The 25192-nt window shown below is 34.8% G+C and overlaps 1 protein-coding gene across 1 annotated transcript in view; it reads left to right on the top strand.

Annotated features, from left to right (window-relative positions):
* Nucleotides 1-590: 590 nt before the first annotated feature.
* LOC129805284 (Kv channel-interacting protein 4) overlaps nt 591-25192 on the top strand; it is a 91482-nt gene continuing 66880 nt past the window's right edge. The window contains exons 1-2 of the mRNA XM_055853103.1: nt 591-845; nt 969-1034. Coding sequence (XP_055709078.1) covers nt 995-1034 — 40 coding nt within the window. The 5' untranslated portion in view covers nt 591-845; nt 969-994. The remainder of the gene's footprint in view (nt 846-968; nt 1035-25192) is intronic.

Genomic DNA, 25192 nt, shown 5'->3' with positions numbered 1-25192 from the left:
TGTAGTCTGTAGTAAACCGGTTTGAATTCATAGTTAAGACAGTTCGAAAAAAATAATAAGTTTGAGTATTCCAAAAAGATGGGACGCTTTTCATTTATATTATTAAAAAAAAATATTGATTGCTTTGCAATCTTTAAAATATATTTGAAATTGAAAAATATGTAAGGCCAAAATCCTAAGAGTTGGACTTTAATTTAAAACTAAAACACAATAGCTAATGTTTTATAAAAAAAATTTACATGTTTTACTACAATTTTCTGAAAACAAACTTTTGAGTATAAACGAATACTAAATTGACTGCTCAAAACAAAAAATCTTGTTACTCAACTGATTGTTGCAAAAATAGTTTCATCTAGTTGCAATAGACTTTACAGCTCAATTGGATTTTTTGATGTTCCATATTGAATGCTGTATTCAGAGAACTGTATCCACCCAGTCAATTTTCCGACAGTGAGTCTGTCATCATAAACTCTTTAGAAATGCATTTGGCGACAGTCCAAAATCTGACATGACTACATGATCATTTTTGTCAATCGCCCTGTAAACATACTCTTTCGGTGATATTTAATTTGTAGTATTCGACCGCTTAGTTTGACTTTCCAACGAAAGAAGAAGAAATCCATAAACTTTTGTTATTTAAACAAAAGGCTAAGAGAAGAGTTCCAAAATAACAATTGAAGCATTCTTAGAAGGTGTTTGAAATTCTAATCTTCTGTACGTAGCAGTTGAAAGAACGACAGTGGTGAATCGAGTTGCAAGTATCGCGGAAACGCGGGACGTGGAGGAGCAAAGGAAGGAGTGTTTGTGCTCGAAACACGGATTTGTTCTGCGTTTCCTAAAAAAAGGTCAGTTTTTTTGTCCAGTGATACACTCATTTTAGTTTAATTTACATAATGGAATACCAGAAAGGCAAAGAAGCCTTAACGCCATTAATTAAGCTCTAAGTGATATTTTTACGGATTTTTCAGCTTGGACAAAACTACGAGGCAGTGATATGTCGGACGAGGGGGATGATGGACAAGATATGTATGAATGTAAGTCACGTCACTATATAACACAGATATTGTATTACGTTTATTTTGTATATGCATAGTATTTTTAAACTCGTTGAACTTTGCACTTCAATTCCAAGTGTTCATGATATTGCTCGCCACACCAAATATGTTTTGGATTTCCAAGGAAAACCAAGCTCGATTTTTCATGTAATATTTTATATATATATAAAATTTTAATCATAGTCTTAAAAGAGAATTTCATGCTTAATGTGAAATAAAAGAAAACCCACAATTTGTACACAAGAAATAACTTTTCAAATGTGTAAAATGTGTATATTTGAGAAATCAATTTAATGGGAAAATGTTAAAGGGAAAGTTCATATATTGGTATAACTCAAAAAGAAAGAAGTTGTATGTTATTTTTTTTAATGTTTGCTATAGGGACTTACATTGCTTCACATGTATATAAATCAAAATTGTTTTATAATATTCCAAAAAGAAAATTTTGGGTAAAATATGTGACCAGTCCACCAATTACATACATCATGTTTAAAGAGCCCCAACGATGTAAATATCGATGAGGGTTCACTTAGGGCTTCCTAGTGGACCCTGATTTGATTGCTAAAATAATCTTTATTTTAATATTAGGGAAGAATGGGGCGTTTTCAGTCGGCTGAGATAACTTTTTAAAGATTCACTTTCCACAAATTTATGCCCATATATAAGCAAATTATAACTAAATTCAGCTAGCTTTTGTTGGGTATTAACAGAACTTTAGACAGAAAAAAAATAATAGCAGTTTTGGTATTAACTTTGGACAATGGTTTTAGCAAAGAAAAAATAAAGAGTTTTTCGTATTACCTAAAATCATCTTAAAAATTTATTAAAATAGGAAATATTTAGAATCTTGACGTCAAATGAATATATTCTGAGAAATCTTGTTCACAGAGAAGTATGTCTTTTCAAATTCCGAAAATCAGGTTTGGAAATGGCTGCATTTTAAAGATTGTGAAATGAAAATTTCAGAAAATATAATTCAAATGTTCTGCTTTTATATACTTAAGATCTTGAGCTAAAATAAAAATTTGTTATTTTCAAATAAAAATTAGAGAAATGATAGTGTTTTCAGTCTTTTTGACCAACGTAACCCCTTAAAATTTGACTTTTTTATAATACTCCAAACTTCGAGATATTGGCATATTAATGTTAGATTATGCGAATGATTAAAATATTTTAGAAGAATGTCTAACTTTATAAATATTTGAAAATCGTTTTAAACAAACTCACTGATTATAAATATTTATATTTTGGCATCTAAGCATTTTTACAGTTTTATTTTCATAGGAAAAATTCTTTTTTTTAAGGAATGAACCAAAACCCAACAGATAAAATAAACTAAACGATACACAATGTAATATTAAAATCTAGTCGTTATTATCTTTTATAATTATTCTCTGTCTGATGAGATCAGTCACGGTATGTCGGTCGAGAGCCTCAAATAAGCATAATTGAGGAGAAATACATTTAATTGAAATTGAATTAAATTGAATTATATATTACTTAATGCCAGAATCGGTTTACCGGAAATTGGGATATGGTGTTATACATTTTATAAATTTTAGCGTTGATCCTCCGGCTTTCAAATCTTTTACTAAAATATAGTTTTTTTTGTACAATTGATTTGTACTCAAGATAAACAAATTAGATTTATTTGATCAGATTGGTCCACTTACTTCTCCTGTTGCTACTGCCCACTATCTCAACCCCAAGTTAGAGTCACACATTGCTAAATTTGAACGATTTACATAATGGTTTTTCAAAAAAATTATTTTAATTTTTTAAGCTATAGCCGCACTACCTAGTTGGGAAATTTTCAAACTGTTTTTTTGAAAAAGTGTTAATTATTCCCCTTCTGTCGGATTATGTGATGCTGTTAAGTTAAGAGTCAAGAGTCAAGTTTTCTTGTTGATCGAAAGCTAAATGGCCCAACTAACATATATAATTTTTCAAAAGATCTATGCCATATGAGCGGTGTCATTGAGAAAACTGAAACGGAAAATTTTCAAAATGGCATTGTAAAACGGTCTTCAGACTAGAGGTTTAGCCCAGTTCCCGAAGGTCTCAAAATCCTAAATAGTAATCAATTTTAATGCTTTTTGATAACTCTATAGGTCACTTATCTGTAATAATCCACTCCTAAGCAAAATTTTTCCGAAAAATCATGATTGATAAGAAATTAGAGCAATTAAGCCATATGGCTAAGTCTTAGATCTGAAGCCCGTATAAGATTAAGGGTCAAGCCTGAATAAGAAGGTTAGCAGTTTTCTTTTTTAGTTTAGCAGTTTACCAAAAAATGTTCATTTGTTTTGGATTTTTTTTAATGTATTTTTGAGGCAATGTTTAGATCAAGTGCATCAAATTTAATATTTCTTATCAAATTAATATCACCGATTTCTTATCGTACGGGTTATTGGTTAAGTAAATTCGTCTACTAATTTATTTAACTACACCCGTCGCAAGGACAAAATTTGTATTTCATTAGGTAATATTAGGTGAGATTCTTAATAATCTCACCTACTATAATCCTAACAAAATTTCATGTCGTCCGATCGAGCTCAAACTTGGCCAAAATGTGTTTCAGCACTTCCTGATCCCGAATATATAATAATAATAATTCTTTATTTGCGTCCATTTTGGACCTTTGTAAATACATTGTTTATACATTATTGTCAACATTGGTATTTCTGGCAATCTCTAATCTTTTCAGATAATCTATTCCTCTTCCATCCTCACACAAAATTTCACTCCTATCTTCCCTACCTTTTATATCTCTACAGCACCCTACTAAGATGTGTCTTAGATCGTCAAGGCCTATGTTACAAAAAACGCATTTTTTCTCCCTCTCACTCCTCCATCTCTCTAATGCCCTTTCCCCATTTTCACATCTGTATTTTGCAAGTATTTTTGTTGCCATTCCTCTTTTCAAATACCTCGGCATCCAAGGCGTCCATAGGATTTTGTATTCATCTGACAGTGCGTTATATCTTTCTTGATCGACCCATTCTTGATCTTTTTTATGTAACTCGCACCACAGCGACATACCTTCCTCCAGCCTCGTGTTAATTATCCTCTCAGAATAACCAACTCTTTCGAAGAACTTTCTTCTGCTTTTCATCCATGTTGATTCCGATTGAACTCTCCTCCTCATCTCGTTCGCACACTCTTTCAATACCTGATTCGGGCTCAATCTGATATTCTCCTCGAACTTTATTGCTCTGCTGGCTGCTACCGTGGATATTCTCTCTATTTTGGTCTCAGTTTCTAAGATTGCACTTTTTGTGCTCTGTTTAAGCCCTAACACCCACTTGAAGTATTTTCTCTGAATCACTTCGAGTTCTCCGCAGCTTTCATATCCCCAGATTTCACAACCGTAGAGCATACCGCTTCTTATCAAAGTATTAAACATCTCCTTCCTTATACAAAAGTTGTCTTTGAAATGTTTCTCTCCTATATTCCAGATTTGGCCTAGTTTCTGTCGTGCTTTTTTTGCTTGCTCTTTTAAGTGATCGTTGTTTTTACCATTATTCTTGATAATGTATCCTAGATACTTATATGCTTTAACTTCTTCGAGTTCTTGCTTTTCCCATGTCCATCGCTCTTTGCTAATCCTTCCTCCTCTGCTAAAAACCATGGTTTTAGTTTTCTCTACGCTTAACTTCAACCCTATATCTTTCAAGTAAGTCTCAAACAATTTTAACATCTGCTTCAACTCTCTTGCTGTATTTGCCATTAATATAAGATCATCAGCATATGCCATGGTAAAAATTCTTATACCTCCAATCTGAATTCCTCCAAAAATTCCTTTTTTAAAAATTTCCTCTACCTCTCCTATATAAATTGCGAATAGAAGAGGGCTTAATGGACATCCTTGACGAACCCCTCTATTCGTTGCAAATACTCTTCCCTCTATATTCATATATGTTCTTTTATAAAGTTTTCTTATAGCATTTATCAGCTGCGAGTTAATACCACATTTATTCATTTTTTCCCATAATTTTTCCCTGATTATATTGTCGAAGGCCGCCTTGATATCAACAAAAACCACGTACAACTTTTTGTTCAGTGCTAATGTTCGCTGGGCGACATAGTTCAAAATAAATATATTATCCATAGTTGATCTTCCTGGTCTGAATCCTGACTGTGTCTCCGGCAAAATTCCTAGCCTATCTACTTCGTTCTGAAGTCTTTCTGCCAGGATTGTGGCAAAGATTTTGTAACTAGTGTTCAGCAGCGATATTCCTCTATAATTTTCAACTCTAGTTTTGTCTGCTTTCTTGAGAATAGGCCAGATTATTGCTTTTGTCCACTTTTCGGGTATTTCACCGCTGTCCAGAATTTCATTTAAGTGATCTCTCATCTTGTCTCTAACCGCTTTATCTACATTCTTCCATATTTCTGGTCTTATTCCGTCTTCACCAGGTGCTTTCCTGTTTTTTAGTTTTTCAATAGCCTTTTCAATTTCCCGTTCTGATATTCTCTCTATATCTTCAGAGCTTACTATTTCAACATCCACGTACGTTTCCTCATCCCTTTGCACATTCAAAAGTCCTCTGAAGTGAGCTTCCCACTCTTCCGGTGAAATATTTTCGTCTTTTCTGACCCTGTTAGTTTTTCTATATCTGTTTATATGATCCCACGCACTATTTATATTTTTCATTTTCTTCAGTTTAAGTTTTAGTTTCTCCTCTGCTTCCCTCTTTTTCCTTTTACATATTCTTTTGTACTCTCTCCTTATTTTAAGATATTCGTCAGCCTGAACTTCTCCTCTTTTCCATTTTCTCAACATAGACGCAACTTGTACTCTTCTTTCCCAACATTCCTTGTCCCACCATATACATTGAAACATTGATCTTCGTTTATCTTCCCGTGTAATGACACATTTTCCTAATGTTTCCTCCAAATTTACTATATCTTCACTCGCTGTGATCTCCTGCATTCTCGATTTAACCTTTTCCTTAAATCTTCGTTTTCCTGTTTCTGTCCAAACTTGTCTATATATCATATTGTCTTTACTTCTTTTATTTATGAAGGCACTCTCTAATACCACGACTTGTGGAAAATGATCCGACTCCGTCCTTTCCGTTATCTCAAATTTTTGTATTCTCTCCCATGCACTCTCGTCCGCAAATGTGTAATCTATAACTGTTTGACCTCTGTACCCCATATATGTGAAATTACCATTTGCATCCCCTTCCTTATTTCCGTTTAATAAAAGCAAACCATTTCGGTCAGCCAGAGCCATCCAGTCTTTTCCTTCACCATTCGTGACTGGGTCTTTCGTGGTTCTTTTTTCCATTGGTCCCCGTTCCTGTATAGCCGTGCTCCCTAAATGTCCGATTCTTGCATTCATGTCCCCTCCGAGAATTATGTGTTTGTTCTTACTATCCTCTAAATAATCCTCAACACATTTTTTAATCTCTTTTGTACAAGCTCTATTGTAAACTCCTATCAACCGCCAAGGTTCTCCATTTATCAATATCTCTCGCATTTGTAAATCATTTTCTTCGTTAGATTTCGCCCTTTCTGTTAATTCTTTCCTTACTCCACTCAAAATTCCTCCAATTGCTCTACCTTTATTACTCTCTCTAATTGCAGGTGTCCACAACCAGTTATATTCTCTTGGTAACTTATTTTCCCATACTGCTAACTCTTTTTTTTCAATCCAAGTTTCTACTAAAAAGACAATCTCCATCTCCTTCACATATTCCCAAAAATTGTCATCTTTAGATCGTAGTCCCGAAACATTCCAAAATAATATTTTTATTTGTCTTTTGTCCGAATTGTTTTGTATAGCCGTTACTGATCGTCCATTCGCTCTCGTGAGGAAAATCTCCTTAAAAAAGAACTCTTTACTATTCCATTATCCTTCTCGCTCCAATCCCATCTTTCACCATCAATAAAAATTTTTTGATATCCAACTTTCGCCACTTTTCCATCTTCCCTTTCTTTTCTTCCCCTGTCTCTCAATAGTTTTTGCACTCTCATTTCAGCTTCAGTAAGATCATCATCAATGTATACGCTATCCCCATTTATTTTCTTTCCTCTCAACAGACTTTTCTTTCTCATCACTTCTCTCTTATCTTCCAAACTTCTTAATTTAACTATCCACCTGGTTTTCTTTCTACCCACACTAAAGGCATCCTCTATCTCAGTACTCAATTCAAGATGTTCCTCGAGAAATTTTACAAGCTTTTCCCTTACCGATCCATCCCCCGTCAATTGTACGTTAGTCAATACGAGGTTTTTCTTCCTTTCGCGCCTTTCAAGCTGTTCCACTCTAGCAGTTAACTTTCCGAAATCTTCTTTCCATATCTTTACCTCCTTTTCTCTCTCTTCGTGAGCCTTTTGCAATTCTTTCCTCACTTCTTTAATTTCTTCTATTAGCGATGAATAGTCCTTTCTCATTTGTTTCATTTCAATTGCTAATTTTTCTATAGCTTGCACTACAGTTACAGTCTCCGTGGGTGACTCCTTGGATTTACCGGGCGAGAAAGGCATATTTACACTCTTTTCGGTTACGTTTGGATTGTTCTCAGTTAGCTTGGACCCCCCTCTTATAGAATCTCTCGCTTCCCTTCTTTCTTCTACTCTTACACTTTTCAAAAAATTTCTAATATCCTCTGTGCTTCGAGCCCTCTTTACTGAACTTTCTTTAAGTTCTTCTAAGCTTGCTACTTTTCGCACCGACATATACCAACCCCTTTGAAAAAATAAAGAACTTCTTAAAACTTCTTAACTTAAGAGATTTCCCTTTGAATTATTTGAACTTTTAAAAATTCTTAGTTTAAGAGATCTTGGCAAAGATCCAAACCAGAGTAATGCGCCCTTGATGCAAAACTCACAGTCTCCCGTATGTCACGATGAATCTCCTTCAACAGCGCCCCAAAATTTCTCACACAGAGATCCTGAAGCACAAGTCGACGTCGCCTTACTCCTCCTGATCCTCTCGTCACCAGATCAACTGCAGCGTTACAGCAGAGCTCATCACTTGAAGAAAAAACCACTCGTAGAAATTCCCAGTGCCACGTAGCTGTCAGATCGACCGTCAGATGCTTCTTGGTATTTGAGACAAAGATCCTTAGCCACAAGTCGATATCGTCCTGTTCCTCCGATCCTCTCGTCACCAGATCTACTGCAGCGTAACAACCAAACTCTTCACTTGAAGAAAGGACCACTCGTAGAAAAGCTCCAATGCCACGTAGCTGTCAGATCGACCGTCAGATATTATTAGTTTTTAAGCTGCAGGAGCCACGGAAAAAGGAACCAACACACGGTTGAGATGCCCGTGGCCTCTGTCCGCCAATTGGTACACTGAAATTGAGTCTCGGTAACGAGAAATACAAAATTTAGACAAAATTTTCTCGGCAGCCAAAAAATCCGATGTTGACACTTGCCTTAACACTTGAGTACCCTCGAATATATAATATATGTGGCTAATTTACGTTCCCGGCCGGCCGGCCGGCCGCTCTTTGGAGCTTAATAGCTCCTAAACTAAAAAAGATATCGACTTGCGGTTCTCGTCAAAGGTTTTATATCGGGTGAAAATTGCAACTTGGTGCAATGACCCCCCACCCCCCATCTTTCCTACCGCCATTTTGAATACCTCCCTTTTTTGTTTTCTCAATAGCTCAGCCCCTATGGCATCGATCGGGCTCAAATTTTAGTATATTATAGCTGGGCCTTAGGGCTTTCCATCAATACCAAACTTAAGGTCCCCCGACCCCCCTGACCCTAGCTATAAGGGTCCAAAAAAAAAATTCTTAAAATGGCCATAACTCCGGTTCTAATTGTCAGATTTTAAAAAGTGAGGGCTTTTTGGAAAGCTCTCATGAAATGCCACTTCCCATTCTAACATCGCAAGTTCATAAAACCACCGCTAGGGGCGCTATTTTTAAAAAGAATATTTTTAAATTTTCTAAATTAAATAACTCAAAAATTCCATTGTGCATCGGGCTGAAATTTTAGTATGTTGTAGCCGTTGATTATACCTATCAAACTAAAAAAATACTTAAGTCGATCCATAACCCCTGACCCCAGCTATAAGGGTTCAAAGTTCGAATATTGACCGGCCTCTATCTCCGGTTCTAATTAACATAGCGACCTAAATTTTACCTTTTTGGTTTCGTCTCGATGAGCACTTTCGAATAGGAGTTCAAAAAGTCACCACAGGTGGCGCTACGATAGCGTCAAAATTCATCGAATTTCAAACTCATATTTCTCAAAAACGGCATTGTGCAAGTTAATCAAATTTTAGCATGTTGTAGTCCAGTCTAGGACGTTTCCAAAATTGTGCAAATGTGCGTTGTGGTTAAAACAGAACCGGAGATATGAGGGGTCAAAGTTCACAAAATTCAAAAAATCATATCTCTCCGGTTCTATTTGTATATCCGGTATATCCGGTTCTATTTGAACGATTTTGATGAGTGAGGGCTTAAACGAAAGATCTCACCAAATGCTACAACTTTCCAGAACATTTGAACTTTGTGGGACCAACACCAGGGGCGCCACAGTCGAAAAACCAATTTCAATATCACATAACCTCAATTATCTCGACTGTCGCTGAACCGATTTTGATGATTACTTCGACATAATTGTAGAGAACATTTGTCTCTATATTTCGTCCATACATCATTTTTCGATCAGATAATGCGATCTGTCCGATTTTGTCGTTTAAGTGTGAAGAAATTGATTTTTCCCATAATAACACTTTGAAACCACTCAGATACCAATTTAACTACTTCTTCTCGACCAAGATACTTAAAATAGGGTTTTAAATGGAAAGTCTCACAAAATACAACAATTCTTTGATATAGTTGAAGTTCAACAAATGACTACTTGGGGCACTCTGGATGAAAAAACAAGTTAAGAAACAAAAAACCTCGATTATCTTGGCTTCTGAGTAATCGATTAGATCAAGTTCTACGGCAAAATTATAGAGAACATTATGGTCTACATTTCACCCATATATCACTTTTCTGTCACTCCATCCAAATCCTTGATATTTTGGTTTCAATACAAAATTTGCATAATTTCGCGAATTTGATTCAAAATAACTGAATGGCGTACCCCAACTTCAGCTCTAAATCGAATTTGCATGCATTCCAAGTTAGCTCACATTAAGAATCTCACCTACATAAGCCGGTTAGGATTATCTGTCCCTTTAATTTTATATTATTTTTGTGAAAAAAAATCAAGTAACGATGACTGTATTCTTTTAATTATATCTTTCAAAATAATCGAGTTTGAACCAATTTAAGTGGCGACGAGATGTGTTTCGCATTCTTAATACAAGTATTTTTTTTTAATAAGTCTTAATGCTGGAGGACTATTAGATTGACGAATCTATATAGGGATCAAATTTGAATTACTTTATAATAATAATAATTCAAAGTTTTTTATTAAATTAATTTTACTTTTTTTTAAAGTAATCCTAAGTGATTACTCTACCCTATAGGGTAGAGTATAATATAGGCAACATATATGTTTCCTTAGCTTAATTGAGAAACTGAACATAAGTTAAATAGATACACTGGTCTTTAATAAATTATTGAAATTGTTTAAAATGTGAAGAAGATAAAATGAAGTGAATTTTGAACTATGGTTTTGCGAATTCGAGTGCTTTTGATGATTTTTGTATTCCTATTGCGGCTATTTCCATTACCAAAATGTATTTTGAGATATCCTGTGTCAACTATATATTTTGTGACCTATCTCATATAGGCAGTCTTTTCACCTTAGCCACGAATACCTTTTCCTGAATATTTGCTTTCAACGGCATGTGATAAAATTAAATAAGCTTCTTCCAGTGTGAGAATATTCAGGAAAAATTTATTTATATTTTCGTCCTCCACGACTTACTTCCAGTTAATACTATATATATATATATATATATATATATAATATATATATAGTAGATATATTTATATTATATATATATATATATATATATATATATATATATATATATATATATAACTGTTGGATTTCCATGGCGCAGAGTCTGAGAGAGTCAGAGAGAGTATTAGCTCCGCCATAAATCGCCAGCTTTCGTGTTTTTCTCTCCCTGAAAATATATATTCGGCGCAATCACCAGAAACTTGCTGCTTTCACCGTCATCCTAGTATATTTCGGAGGACTTTTCTAGTTGTATTTAAAACTCTTTCTCGCTTCTCCTTCCATGACAAAATCAGGAGTATCTCCTGCGATAGATCCGGCTCCTCATCCATATCACATACTTCCAGCGTCTGCAGTCGTATTCACAACCCTGGATAGATATGATGTGAATTGTTTAAGTGTGCGTGTTATATGGAAAACTACGTGTAGGTTCCTTTTTCAAGACTCATAGGAAAATAACACATCTTTTTTTAAGTTTTTGTGCTATCCCTGTGATTTATCCCCAAGGAAATTGTGACTATTATTGTAAATGATTTTTACAAAATTGTGTAGCATAATTTTCATACTCCCATTGAATATTTGCCATAACTTCATCATTACTGGGGAATTCACTATTAACTTCCTGGCAATTAATTTTAATTGTTAGAATATTTCATCTATTTAATTTATCAGACATTTATTTAATAAATACCAACTGAGATGAGTCTTAATTGCAATTTTATGATACTGCTCACTATTATGGAAAAACAACACTCCTACGTGGTATTATATATATTTATATATACATATATGTGTATATATATTCAATGTCTCGTATAGAGTAACTCCAGAGTACTTTGAGACCAACAATGATGTACAAAGAATCTCGTCGAATAAACCGTAGACTTTCGATTAACCCACAATTAACAAATTAAAAACACCAGAAATATAATAGTACAATCACTTTAAAACTTTTTATAACTAGACTCTGTTAGGCTGCAGGAGAGCGTATGTCGCTAAAAAAGGGTTTAGGATTCGTGTACAACATACTAAAATTTCATCAAAACAGAAAATATGGACTTGATATTCGAGTTTGAAGATCTAAAGATTTATAATATTTTGCGATCCTCTGTGTGTTCTTTGTATGTAACGAAGTGGTTAAACTGACGTGAAGATAATATGAAGGCAGGACACGAATGTCCCTTCCGGGACATTCGGGTTCCACTGACGCTTCCGGAAGGGACATTCGTGTCCTGCCTTCATATGTTCTTTGTATGTTATGCCTGAATTTGTGTATTTAGAACCGGATTTAGAATTATCTTATTATTCATTTTGTCGTACAATATCTTGGATCAGGGGATTGAAAGTTTGGGAATTTCATGGAGCAATTGGTAAGAGCACCATCCAGGTTTTTTATCGGAAAGATCTCTGATTCGATTCTTGCGATGTAAATTCGTTTCGAGTCCTACCTAGGGCACAGAACTAAGTGTCCGCAAGGAAACATTTTTACATGCGAGGAAACGTAGTAAAATGCTAAAAAAATATCCGAGGACACGGTAGATGGGATAGAAGCATCCCTTATGTATGTATAGAGGGGCTCCTGAACAGACTACGATGGACTTAGCAAATTTCTTCTAATATGAGCTATGATAATATAATATCATTAAATACATTTATAACATCTCAATACGATTAATAAAAGGGACTGTTGAAGATCAATAGGGCACTCAGTGGGTCAAGTGGTAGAGCACTCGCTCTATGATGCAAGTGTCCCGGGTTCGAATCCCCTTTAGGTCACCAGGAACTTTTCTGACGTTAAAGGTGTTCAAATGGCATCCAGTGAGCTTCACTGCACTTGATTCCACGGGCATGGGACTGACACCCCAAGAAAAAATAAAAATGGATGTTCCAAACTCCCCTTGCGGGAAGGCCTAATCCTCTATGGAACGTTGTGCCACCACTATTATTATTATTATTATTATTATTATTATTATTATATTGAAGATCAAGATTATTAAAACTCAAGATCAAGCTCTAAGATATTAAAATTTTGACCTGAAATAGCTTCTTAGGTAATTCATCCCATATTTAATCTTTGCCGAAAATTGCAAATTCATTCAAATCCTGCAGTAATCGCCCAAAATTATTGCAAATCTTGACAAAACATACTTGTACAAAGCCTAATTAGATAAAGTTAAAGTTGGCTTCGATCCAAAAACGCTGAGTATGCAAGGAATATCAGCGGAACATCGATCCAGCAAAATCACCTGTACTTATTAGGCGAAATTCCTAATAAAAAAATTTCATGTATTGCATTCTGCTCGTAATTTTATGTCCACCTATCAGACTTTAACACTGCCAAAGTATTTTTCACACAAATATATGATAAATATATACATCTAAAGCTTTGGAAATTGACTTAAAATTTTCAGTATAGGTTTTATCTGGTGAAAATATCTGGTGAAAATGAAACTCTGTATTACTTTCATCATATGCCACCCCCTATATCTTTTTTGGCTTGCGGAACCACACTTTTCTATTCCTCAGTTACTGTCATGTGGATCGTGCTTAGAATTATCTATGTAACTGATTCTTAGAGCCTTTGGACTCGAAATTCAACCCACTGGAATTTCCCAATTTTCATTTATTGATAGTCAATAAATTTTCTTAAAATAAAAAGTAAATAAATAAAAAGACTTATAGTACTTAAATCTAACAGTGACAAACAGTGAAACGCACACTGTTTGTGAAGGGCATAGTACTTCACAATGCCATTCCGGATAATAGCCGTAACTGTGCGTATGCTGTTCGGCGACATTTTCAGGCTGAGCCTTTGAGAAATTAACGCTCAACTTTTTCTTCTTTTTTCCTCCTTTTTTCTTTCTTTATTTTTTTTCTCGTATTGTTGTAATTAATTTTTTTTAATTCTTTATTTCTTTTTTTCACAATCGTAAGAGGCATGACCCTATTATTATTGTGAATTAAATAAACTACTATTATTATTAATAATCTCTGATCTTAACTTTTAAATTTAAAACATTTTTATAAAAAAAAAAATATCGTAAAAAAATAATAAAAATATTTTAGGCGATATAACCTATGTGACTCTAAAGATATAGAAGTTTTAACATTTAAACCTGTTTACTTCACTCGTTGATATAGGCAGTGTGTACAAATCAGTAGCAAATGTATTACAGTCAAAAAAAAATTGATCATTAGGGTAATATGGGGTAATTTGGAATCATGTCTTATTTTGCACTGTGAGATTTCCTACACTGAGAGAAATCCGAAAAAGTTAAAATGACATTCCGGAAATGTTAATTTTACCCTGCAGTATCTGAAAACGGTGTAAATATTACCCTTTTTAGGTGTATTATGGGTTAATGTTACTCTTCTTTCATGTTGATTTTACCCTTAACAGGTGTAAAATTAACATTAAAAAATGTTGATATATTTTTACACCCAAAAAGTGTTGAACTTATGACGAAAAGAAGTTAATCGCAGCCTCTCTTTTTTCTCAGTGTAACAATTTTAAATGGCAAAAGGAAAAGCCAACGAAGTACTCCTGAACGAAGAAGTTTTAAACTTCTTCGTGGTTTTGCTACTTCTCTTTGTCCATATGAAACAGTGAGAAAATCCCAAAATTCCAAAATAGACATAATTCCAAAAGTAACCGCAACTTACCCTACTCGATTTAGGACTTTAAAAACAATTAAATGCTAATTCAATTAGTTTTTAAAGGGTAAATAATATTTTTTTTCTCTTACTCGTCTACACTGGTAAACATAAAAGCATCAAATTGATCTAAATTTGATCCTTTTGCAAAGAATAGATCAAATTTCAAACTTTGAATGTACATTTAACACATTGGAGCATGTATTTTATAATAAACTTATCACTCACAACATATTGCTCTCATCAAAGTGAACACCAAAGATGACTTTTCATTGTTATTATTTATTTATTATTTAGTAAAAAAAAATTATACTTTTCAAATGATCCTTAGTGATCCATTTATTTTTACCAAAGTAAATTGCTAAAGTAATTCACTACAGGGCCAAGTCGCAGCAGCTCCGCGGAAAATGTGCAGGTCATAATTCTTATATGAAATAAATTATCTAAAAAGAGATATTTTCGCGCGATTTCTTGTTCATAAACTCTACTTCCATTTTTACTTTCCGTTTTTTCCAAATTTAAGCAATTCTTGAAGAATAGACCCTCCAAAGTGGTTTAACTTTGACCTTCAAAAATTCGATGCCAATTTTTCTGTTATAGGTGGAAGGATAAAAAGTTCGCATGAACTGCTTTCAAAACATATTCGAAAGTAAAAGAAATCACTAGAGCCATTTTTGAGAAAAACTCAGAAAACATGGTTGTGGAGGGAAGACAGGAGATAGGGAAACGAGGGAAAAGTTTCTAGATAATGTTTTTTTTAGGAAGAGTCACCGAGTACTTGAAGTTAATATTTCTTACAGTAATTTCCACAATGATAAGTATTTGAAAAAAAGTTGATTATAATATAAAGAGGAAAGCGTGCTACTTTCGAACAACTACTTCCAGAAGCTTCAAACATTTCATTTCTTCAATATGTTCTTAATTAATTTGATCCAAATAGTTATTAAATTTTAATAAGTAGTCCAGAGTGTCTCAAATTTCCCGAAAAGAGCCATTGGTCAAATCCATTAAGATCATGGAAAACAAAATTGAGTTGTCCGAAGTCATCCGATGGTAGCGTTCCTTCCATTACTACTTTCTCTTTGAGTTCGAGCAATAAAAAAATTCATAAGCTTATTTTATAGTTAAAACCCAAGAAAAAACCGGAACTTTTTAAATTGTTTTTCAAATAACACATTTCAGGCCCTAAAGTTAATTATTTTAACCTTTTATTGCTTATTTTACTGATTACGTCTTCGTAAGATTTTCTTGAGTTTTTAAAGAATCTATTTAATTGCGTAAAATTCACCTAAAACTTTAACTTAATGATTAATATGATGTTAAAAGATACATTGTACTTATTACAGTGTATTAATTTTTTCCACATTTTTAATGAAAGTTTAATTCATTGGATTATAAAGCTTGTTCTAGTTTTTGTGCTTCAATGTTGAAGCATACCTCTGGTTGCCTTAAATTAATCTCTTCTACAACAATCATATCTGGGATTATGACTGATATTAATGTAAAATTCTACAAATTTCTACTGAAAATTCATATAAACTATATTTCTGTCGATTCCAAATCGCATTTACATGAATCGGAAATTGCACCACATAAAGAATTTCACCTACCACAAACTGTTATAGATTAATCATAAACCTTCCTTACTACTATTGAACACTATCAAGTGATATAGTGGAAAATTTATTGGAGGGAAATGAAAATATAAAAATTATATCGGGAAAATAATACTCACAGAGAAAATGAAAACTTTAAATGAATTTAATATTCATCTTATTCTTTGTGTAAATTCTTTATTATCTTTTTTTATTGATTTTTTTTTAAATAATATATTGTCATGTCAATTCTTTGAAAAAATACCCAATGAAAGATTATCAACTTTTGTATCTTTCAATACTGCATTGAGTTATTGCAGTTGAATTTCACATGTTTAATTTATACATATATGCCTTGTGCAATATAATCACTCACAAACCTCATGAATAATGAGATGTAAGAGGATTACCGGATGCAAAAGACCGTACTAAAGTTCCATTAGCTGAGCTTTCATTCTAGTTATTGCAAAGCAAATCAATTATATCTAATTTGATACCTGCAATCTATATATCAATTACTAAACCGCTATCAAAACATATTGTCACATGCATTAGTTAAATGCCATATGAGAATTTTAACAGTTTTTCTGGAGACAAAATCCTCATCCCAGATTTTGGTTGATCCTCGACTGTTATTTTTAACTGTAAAGGAAAATTTTATCCATTTCGGTGGCCGAGAACCGTTTGCTCGACGCGATTCTTTACCCCCAAAATTTAATTCACAATCGAATTTTCACGCATTCCGATTTGCAAGCACCCCGAGTTGCACGCATTTCGAGGTCGCCTGTAAAGAATCTCAGCTACCATAAGCTTATCTGGGCTTATCACTGGTTTTAAAGAAGTAAGGTCTTTAAAAAGTTCGAATAAATTTAGAAAAGTTTCTTCAGTATGTTATACTCAAAAAATTTAGCATCCTGTATGTTTTTTGTAATTCGAGTTCATTTTTTTGTTGTTTTTGCCATAATATTGTTCACTTACAAATTAATGATAGCTTAAGATTCCTTACATTGTGATCATAGACCTAATCAAAAAATCTTAAGACAAGAGAGAAAAGACAAGAGAACTTTTAATCGGTCAAAGAGCTTAAAATCACGTGAAGAAAATTATTTTGTTGGAAAATGATTGCACGGGTAATAAACCCACAAATTTTATCACAAAATTACCATGTCCTTACATAAATATTAGGTGAGATTTTTAACAATCTCACCTACTATAATCCTAACAAAATCTCATGTCCTCCGATGGGCCCCTAAACTTTGCCAGAATGTGTTTGGCCACATCCTGATCATGAATATATGGATAGCTAAAAACCATTCCCGTCCGGCCGCTCTTTGGAGCTTAATAGCTCCTAAATGCTACAAATCGTATGAAAATTGCAACTTGGTGCACTGACCCCCCACCCCCCACCCCTCCTTCCGCCATTTTGAATACCCACCTTTTTTTTGTTTTCTCAATAGCTCCGCTCCTATGGCATCGATCGGGCTCAAATTTTAGTACGTTATAGCTGGGTCTTAGGGCTTTCGATAAATACTAAACTTAAGGTCCCCTGACCCGAGATATAAGGGTCCAAAAAACATTTCTTAAAATGGCCATAACTCCGGTTCTAATTGTCAGAATTTAAAAAATGAGGACGTTTTGGAAAACTCTCGTGAAATGACACTTCCCCTTCTAACATCGCAAGTTCATAAAACCACCGCTAGGAGCGCTCCTATTAAAAAGAATATTTTTCAATTTTCTAAATTAAATAACTCAAAAATTCCTTTATGCATCGGGCTTAAATTTTAGTATGTTATAGCCGCTGATTATACCTATCAACCAAAAAAATATTTAAGTCGATCCATAACCCCTGACCCGAGCTATAAGGGTTCAAAGTTCGAATATTGACCGGCCTCTATCTCCGGTTCTAATTAACATTTTGAGTTTAATTTTGGGGTTTTGGTTTCGTCTCGATGAGCACTTTCAGATGGAAGTTCATAAAGTCACCACAGGTGGCGCTGCGATAGCGTCAAAATTCATCAAAATTCAAAATCATTTTTCTCAAAAATTCCTTTGTGCAAGTTAATCAAATTTTAGATTGTTGTAGTCGGTCTACATATATCACTTTTCTGTCAGTTCAGTTCTGTCTCAAGTTCTCCTCCCTGGTAACGGCGACCCCTAACTGCTTTCCAATTCTCCCCAGACCGAGGGGACCGCCCTAGATCGCCATCACACTCTGCGCTTCCAGAGCGAGGAGAACGGGGCGACAGATCGCCAACATGGCCAACACACTCTTTTTTCTGAGTGAGGGGGATGGGGCGAGAGATCGCCTACACTCTTTTCTTCCTGAGTAAGGGGGACTGGGCGAGAGACCGCCAAACCATACTGTCTGGAGAGAATGGGGTAGAAAATTGCCTCACACATTGTCTCAGGGGATAACGGGGCCTAGAACCTCACACTATCCGCTCCTGTGGAGAGAACGGAACGAAATATCGCCAACACTCTCTCTCTCTCTCTCTCTCTCTCTCTCTCTTCAAGAGTGGGGAAAACGGGGCGACAGATCGCCAACACATTCTCTTGTCCAAAAGGCAGTCATTAGATTGTGGGAATCGACCAACTCTGGTCCAATTCAATTCTACGGATTTCAGCTTCATACTTTTGGATAAATATTTAAGTGTTGCTCACATGAATTCTAACTTAAGATGAAAATCTCATCTTAAACTAAAATTAATTGATTTTAGTTTAAGGGTTTTAATGAAGGGTTCGTCAACCACAACTCATCGCGAACGACACCTCCTTTAGAGTCTTTATTTTAATGAGTTAGACTTATTAAATAACAAATTTTTTAGGCATGAATTTGAATTGTTAATCCAAAATTCGTAACACTATGTTGTATGCATGCATATATATATTGTAGATCTAAAGAAGGAAGCTCCGAATCGTTATCAAGGAATAAAGGAGAGGAAGCTAAAATGTCAAAATCTCGTGTTTTCACTTCTTATATACTTCTGTCGTCTTACGCGGTAAAGCTTAAGAAGTATGGCTTTATTGTAAATGTAAACTAACATATAACTTTGTTTTATGTCAGTTATTTAAAAAAAAATGATTTTTTTACTACAATTTTCACAGAATTATGATATAATATTTTCTGACATCGCATACAAATAACACACTTTTATATTGTCATTCGCATTTGATATTTGGTCAAAAGCTTTATTTTGCCACGAGCACTAAAAAGCGAAATCTCACAAGGGATGTTTTATTCACATTCTACAGGGGACTGTTTTTATAGCCCCACTCAAATCCACCTCCCAGTTCCAATTCGTTGAGACTGTAAGCAAAATCCTACCCATCGAGCCAATTTGCCCCTATTTAGCTTTAACTGCTGTCCAGAGCCCGTCAACCACAGATTCCATCATCAGCGACGTCTAACGAGAATGTATGTATATGTTATGGGACTCCATGGTGCACTGTTCGTATCTTTATGGTCTCTGTCAGAAAAAGAACAGAAATGCCTTCCGGATGCTAAATTTACCATTGCCACTCACTTTATTAATTATCTTCATTCAAGAAGAACTTGTATAATTCTAATTTATTGCCTTTATCTGTTTCTTACTGATATAGCTAAAACTGGAATTATTGTGAAGCAATTAGCAAGGAAATAATATATATCAAGTGTGTTCAGAGCCTTCTTTCACATTAATTCTATGCTGCAAATAAACCATTTCTATGGTATAATTTGTTTTAATCAAAATTGTGGTTCTCTATCGATTTACTTGAGTACTACAAATACATTGTCACTTCATTTTCACTCTAAATCAAAATTTAAATTAAATAAAGAGTCGAAATTTGTCTGGAAAATTAGGTCAATGTTATTTTGATTTAGGAAAAAACCACGAAAATCTGCATATATTACATGGAAACCCAAATAAGGTAAAGTGCCCTCTTTACCTAGTTGTAGATATTTATTCGATTTATTTATATTTGTTTTAGTATTTAGCGTATGATCTAACATTAATATGTCAATTATTCCATAAATAATACGAATCAATGACAATTTCATAGAAATTGACCATCAAATATTCAAAAATTAACCCACCGTTCAAGTCGAGGAAATGGTCGAGTGAGGGTACTTTACCCTACTGAGTAGAAAACATCAATATGACAATTGTGTGGACAAACTTAAAAAAATAATGTTGATTACAGTCAAATACCTCAAATATGTAACTCTTCAAGTATGACACCGAGAAAATTTGGGCTGACTATCATTAAATTCTATCACCTCAAAAGATACTAGAAAATACTATCCTCCATAGACACCTTCCTTTAGAATCTACTGCTTCGAATTTTTAAAATGTACTATCCTATGGATATTAAATTTACTATTCGCCTTTAGATTTTACCTTGACCTCTCTTAGATTCTAATATCCGGATAGTAGATTTAACTAGACGGATAGTAAATTTTACTAGTCGAATATTGGATCATAGAATTCAACAGGGAGAAAAATATGCAAGATTTCGCATTTCAATATTCGGCTAGTAAAATTTACTCTATCGGTTAGTAAAATCTACCGTCCAACAATCCAGCTAGTTAAATCTACCATCTGACTTGTAAAATCTAATATCCTAATATTAAAATTTTTCATCCGGCTATTAGAATGTACTATCCGTAGGATAGTAAATTCTAAAGGCGAGCACGTATATTCTACAATTTTTACAGTCCGATCTAATATTGCGTTTGCTGGGTGACTTTTTTTTTACTATTCGGCTATTAAAACGTTGAATAAAGGATGATAAATTTTACCATCCTAGTTTTCTCGGAGTAATGATACTTGAACTCAAAAAGTAAAATTTGAGGTTACGTGAAGAAAGTTTTCCGTGGAGACTGAATTAGAACCATTTTTTGTGGTGTTTCACTATTATCAGCGATAAAATTTCTAAACTTATTTTTCTGGACTTATGGTAAGTGCATTTCACATGAATTTCATTACATTTTTGAAAATATTGTTTATATTTATGGAGCTCAGAGGCAAAATTGAACATATCCTTTGGCTCAAGCACAAAATATGTTTAATTTTGCCTCTGAGTTCTACAATTGAGGAGTGATAAATGTAGTCTCTATCCCGCAAATGTTCATATTTGAGGAACTTTACTGTAGTTAAGTTATTATTATTATTATCGTATCAGGATATTGTTATAAACTTTATTAGATATTTTGAAGAAAAATGGAATTATAATATTTAAAGAAGGGCTTTATTCGAGCAAAAGAAAGTAACTAGTTTTATTCAACAACAGTCCGGAGAAATCTATTTAGAAAGATTCGGAAGGTTATAACTCAAAAGGAATATGTAATAAATTGATTCTGCCCTCTAAGTATTATCGCAATTACTAGTGAAAAGTTAAACAGGGGCTTCACATGAGCTTACAGTACAGGAGGTTATAAGGACAAGGACGAGTCTCCTCTCCTGAAGTGTAGAAGTCCAATCTTCCGGAGTCCTCCTCGTGTTCCCTTCTCTTTCCATCCTCTATCTGCAGAAGATGGTCTGATGATGGCGACAAAGATTCGCCTTCTTTCCTCCACTAGAAGATGAGTTGCAGGCGGTGACGATTCCCGGCTGGATTCCCCCAAAGGGGCAGGACACCTCCCTCGGTGGCGACGAAATGTCCCCCGATGGAATCCCCGATAAAATCCCACCACGAAACTCCGGGCTCCCCGAAGAGGAGATAGTGGTGGCTGTCCGGAACACTTGTTAAGGAAAGCAGGATGCTTTCCCAGGTCTTTGAGTGGTAAAACCCTCCATAGGCTGGACTTCCTCTCCACTTTTCTTGTAGGGGCCCCTCCGGCGACCCCATTCTCGAAGTCACTCACTCACTTTCCTAGAGATGTGCACTTCTCGGAGACTTGAGACAAAGTCCCAATAGATGGGAAAAGAGGATGGGTGAAAGGTGGGATCACACTCACACACTCATCATTGTGGCTTTTGACCCAAATTCATCGATTTTATAGGGTCGATTATTGTAGGATAATTTAAATTAAAAACGACCGTTACATCTCCTCTTTCTTATTAAAAAAAAGAAAAAGAAAAGAAAAAAAAAGTCTTATCCTGGGCGCCACCAAGTTTAAAAACTTGGAAATTATAGAAACTGATCCGAAAAAGAAAAGGAAAAAAAATCGCTAGGTCGGAAGTAACTCAATGGTGTAGTATTCGGTGTCAGGGTACAGTAAACATCACTGGGGTATATCAGGGGCTCCGTAGCCATCCCTCCGTCCCAGGCCTTACCATGAACCACCACCCTGCCTTACCAAACCCACCATCCCGAACCTTGACCGCAGCAGACAGAACTGTAGTATAAACCGGAGAAGAAGTAAAGAATACCGAAGAAATTAAGTTTCAAATACCGGGCCGGAAGAATATAATCGGTCGAGAAAAAATATAAAGCAAATATATTTTAATAGAAAGAAAAAAAAAATTAAAAAGTCTCTGCTATAGAGCATACAAATCCCCCGTTCCCCAATCCCGATGAAAGACCATAATTCCGGAAGGAATTTCACAGGAGAAGGTAAGGTAGGATCAGGCGAAACAAAAGGTTGTTAAGGCATTGCCTAGACGAAACAGATTTTCGTACATAACTTCCCTTTTCTATCCTAATTATGCCGTTATCTCCAAGCAGAGATCATTAAAAAGAAAATTTTTGGCAGAAAAAAATTTAAACTAATACGAATTTTCAAAACAAGATCCAACTTCCGAGTAAAACAGAATTTGAATTTACGAGGCAGAATACAAAAAAATTGTAAAGATTTTAGATTTATTGTTTTGAAAATTAACAAACCACAAGCCATCTAGCTAGCTATTTGGACCAGCTACCGGTTCCCCTAGCGTCTTGGCTATAGGAGCCCGCACTCTCATAGAAAAAACATTATTTAGCTGTCATACTTCGACAGTTATTGAAAATTTTTTGAAATGGCCTAAACTGGCTACCAGTTGTCTAAGCGTATTGATCATAAGGATCCGCTGTCAACATTAGTAAATTTTTAGTTCAAAGTTTAAGCTGCTAAAGAAATTGAAATGATAAGAGGAAGATAATGATAACCTAAACTGGATACCAGTTCTAAGCATTACCGTCATTAAGACTTGCTTCCTAAATAGAAAAAAGTTATTTAAAGTTCTTGCCTCATTAAAACCAAACGGAACTGGCTACCAGTTCGGACAGCGTTTCGGTCATAATGACCCGCTTCCTACCGAAGATAAACCGTTCAGAAAACATGATTTGATTAACGAATCTAAGTGTGGAGAAATACTGAACTGGATACCAGTTCCGGTGGCGTCTCGGTCATAAGGACCCGCTTACTAACAGAGAAAGCCTTTAAGTAGCAAAGAATTCCTATCTCTCAGAAATCATTCCACACTATAAGAAAACTAATTGATGTGTGTTTACTCGAAATTTAGAACCCTTTAAAATAAGCATATATATGATTTTAAACCGCACGCGATGCCTAGCGCCGGGAACGTCATCAGCAGCCAGGAAAAAAAAATATAAGAAAAGGAAATTTACCGAAAATTCAGAGAAAGTTAGATTTACAACCGGTATCTTTAGAAACGACTCACAGGGATGAGAAAGATGGAGGTAGAATCTAATTATGAAGCCTTATCATTGGGAAAAGGAAAATGGAGGAAATGAGACGGGAGAATTTCTCCCGGGAGTTGAAAATCAAACTCTCATCCGAAAATCGAACACATGTTCGAAACCAAAGTCAAAGAACCCATCCGAGCCACGGCATCATTCTAAAGAGCACTTCCCTTGCGGAATATATTTTGGCTCTAAAGAAGACCCGAGTCCCGAGACCGATCCATCCGAAACCGACCCGATTTCCGAAACATATCCGATCCGAACACACCTAAGAGACCGTGCACAGTACTACAAAGGGTGTAATCCGAAAATTTGATATCACATGATATCACCGACAGGGGTCCTCGAAAGGCAAAAGCCAAACGCTTCTAACCGAAGCTGTCCGAGGAAAGTAACCGGTAAAGGAAAAGGAGGGGGTAATCATTAACCGAATGACACCCAGAATTCCGGAGATCCAAAGACCAGTCCGAATCCGTAAAGGAGAAAGGAAATTCCCAAGATAATTTTTCATAACAACCGAAGTGAACCGAATGAACTCCGAAGAAAAGCCGAATTTCAGAGGACAATCCGAGATCAACGCCGGGAAGATAAACCTCAGATAAAACCAAAAACCAACATTCGCGTTCTTGAGAGACTAGCTCAATGTCCTACAATACCGAGGCACGACAAGAATTTAGAAATGTTGTGTATAATTCTCACGATAAGTACCCTGTGAACGATTATCGTTTCAAAATATAACCGGAAAGGTATAGAAAAAGACCGATATGAACCCGTGTGAATATAAAGAAAAGTTTCAGCACCGTGTGAAATATTGGAAAGATTGAATCCTAAAATGAAATTTGTGAAATTAATTTAACAGAGGAGAGATGTAACGTAAAACAAGGCAGAGCAAATGATCACAAAAGAATTTATTTCAATAGATAAAGGAAAGAGCAAAATTATCCGAAATATTGTGAAGAATATCTTTAATTCCGCAATCAAATTAAGTTCAATGCGACAAAATGTGATCAACTTGAAAAGATTAACTGTATGAGTGATTAATTTTTGATCAAAGTTCTTCACAAATGCGCTGTCCGATAATTATTTGCATCGCACAAAAGGGAAAAGAAAAAAAAATGATAAGCCGAAATAACTTTTAAGCCACGTGGTAGCAATGAAAAACCACGAGGAGATTTTGAAATTTTCCTTCTAGTTAAGAAATTTTTCATTAGAAAACTCTATTTTCCCTTAAACGAGACTCCGCGACGCAAAATTGATGCCACATTGATACATAAAACACAGAAGGGAATATAAGGAAAATTGATTCGAATTTCCCTCAAGTTCAAATAAATTTTGATAAAGTTCCGATTCCAAAGACAAATTCGTTGGGAATATTCAAAACAATTTTAG

Source organism: Phlebotomus papatasi, chromosome 3 (assembly GCF_024763615.1).
Source record: "Phlebotomus papatasi isolate M1 chromosome 3, Ppap_2.1, whole genome shotgun sequence".
NCBI lineage: Eukaryota > Metazoa > Arthropoda > Insecta > Diptera > Psychodidae > Phlebotomus > Phlebotomus papatasi.
This window is presented reverse-complemented; position numbering and strand designations above follow the sequence as displayed.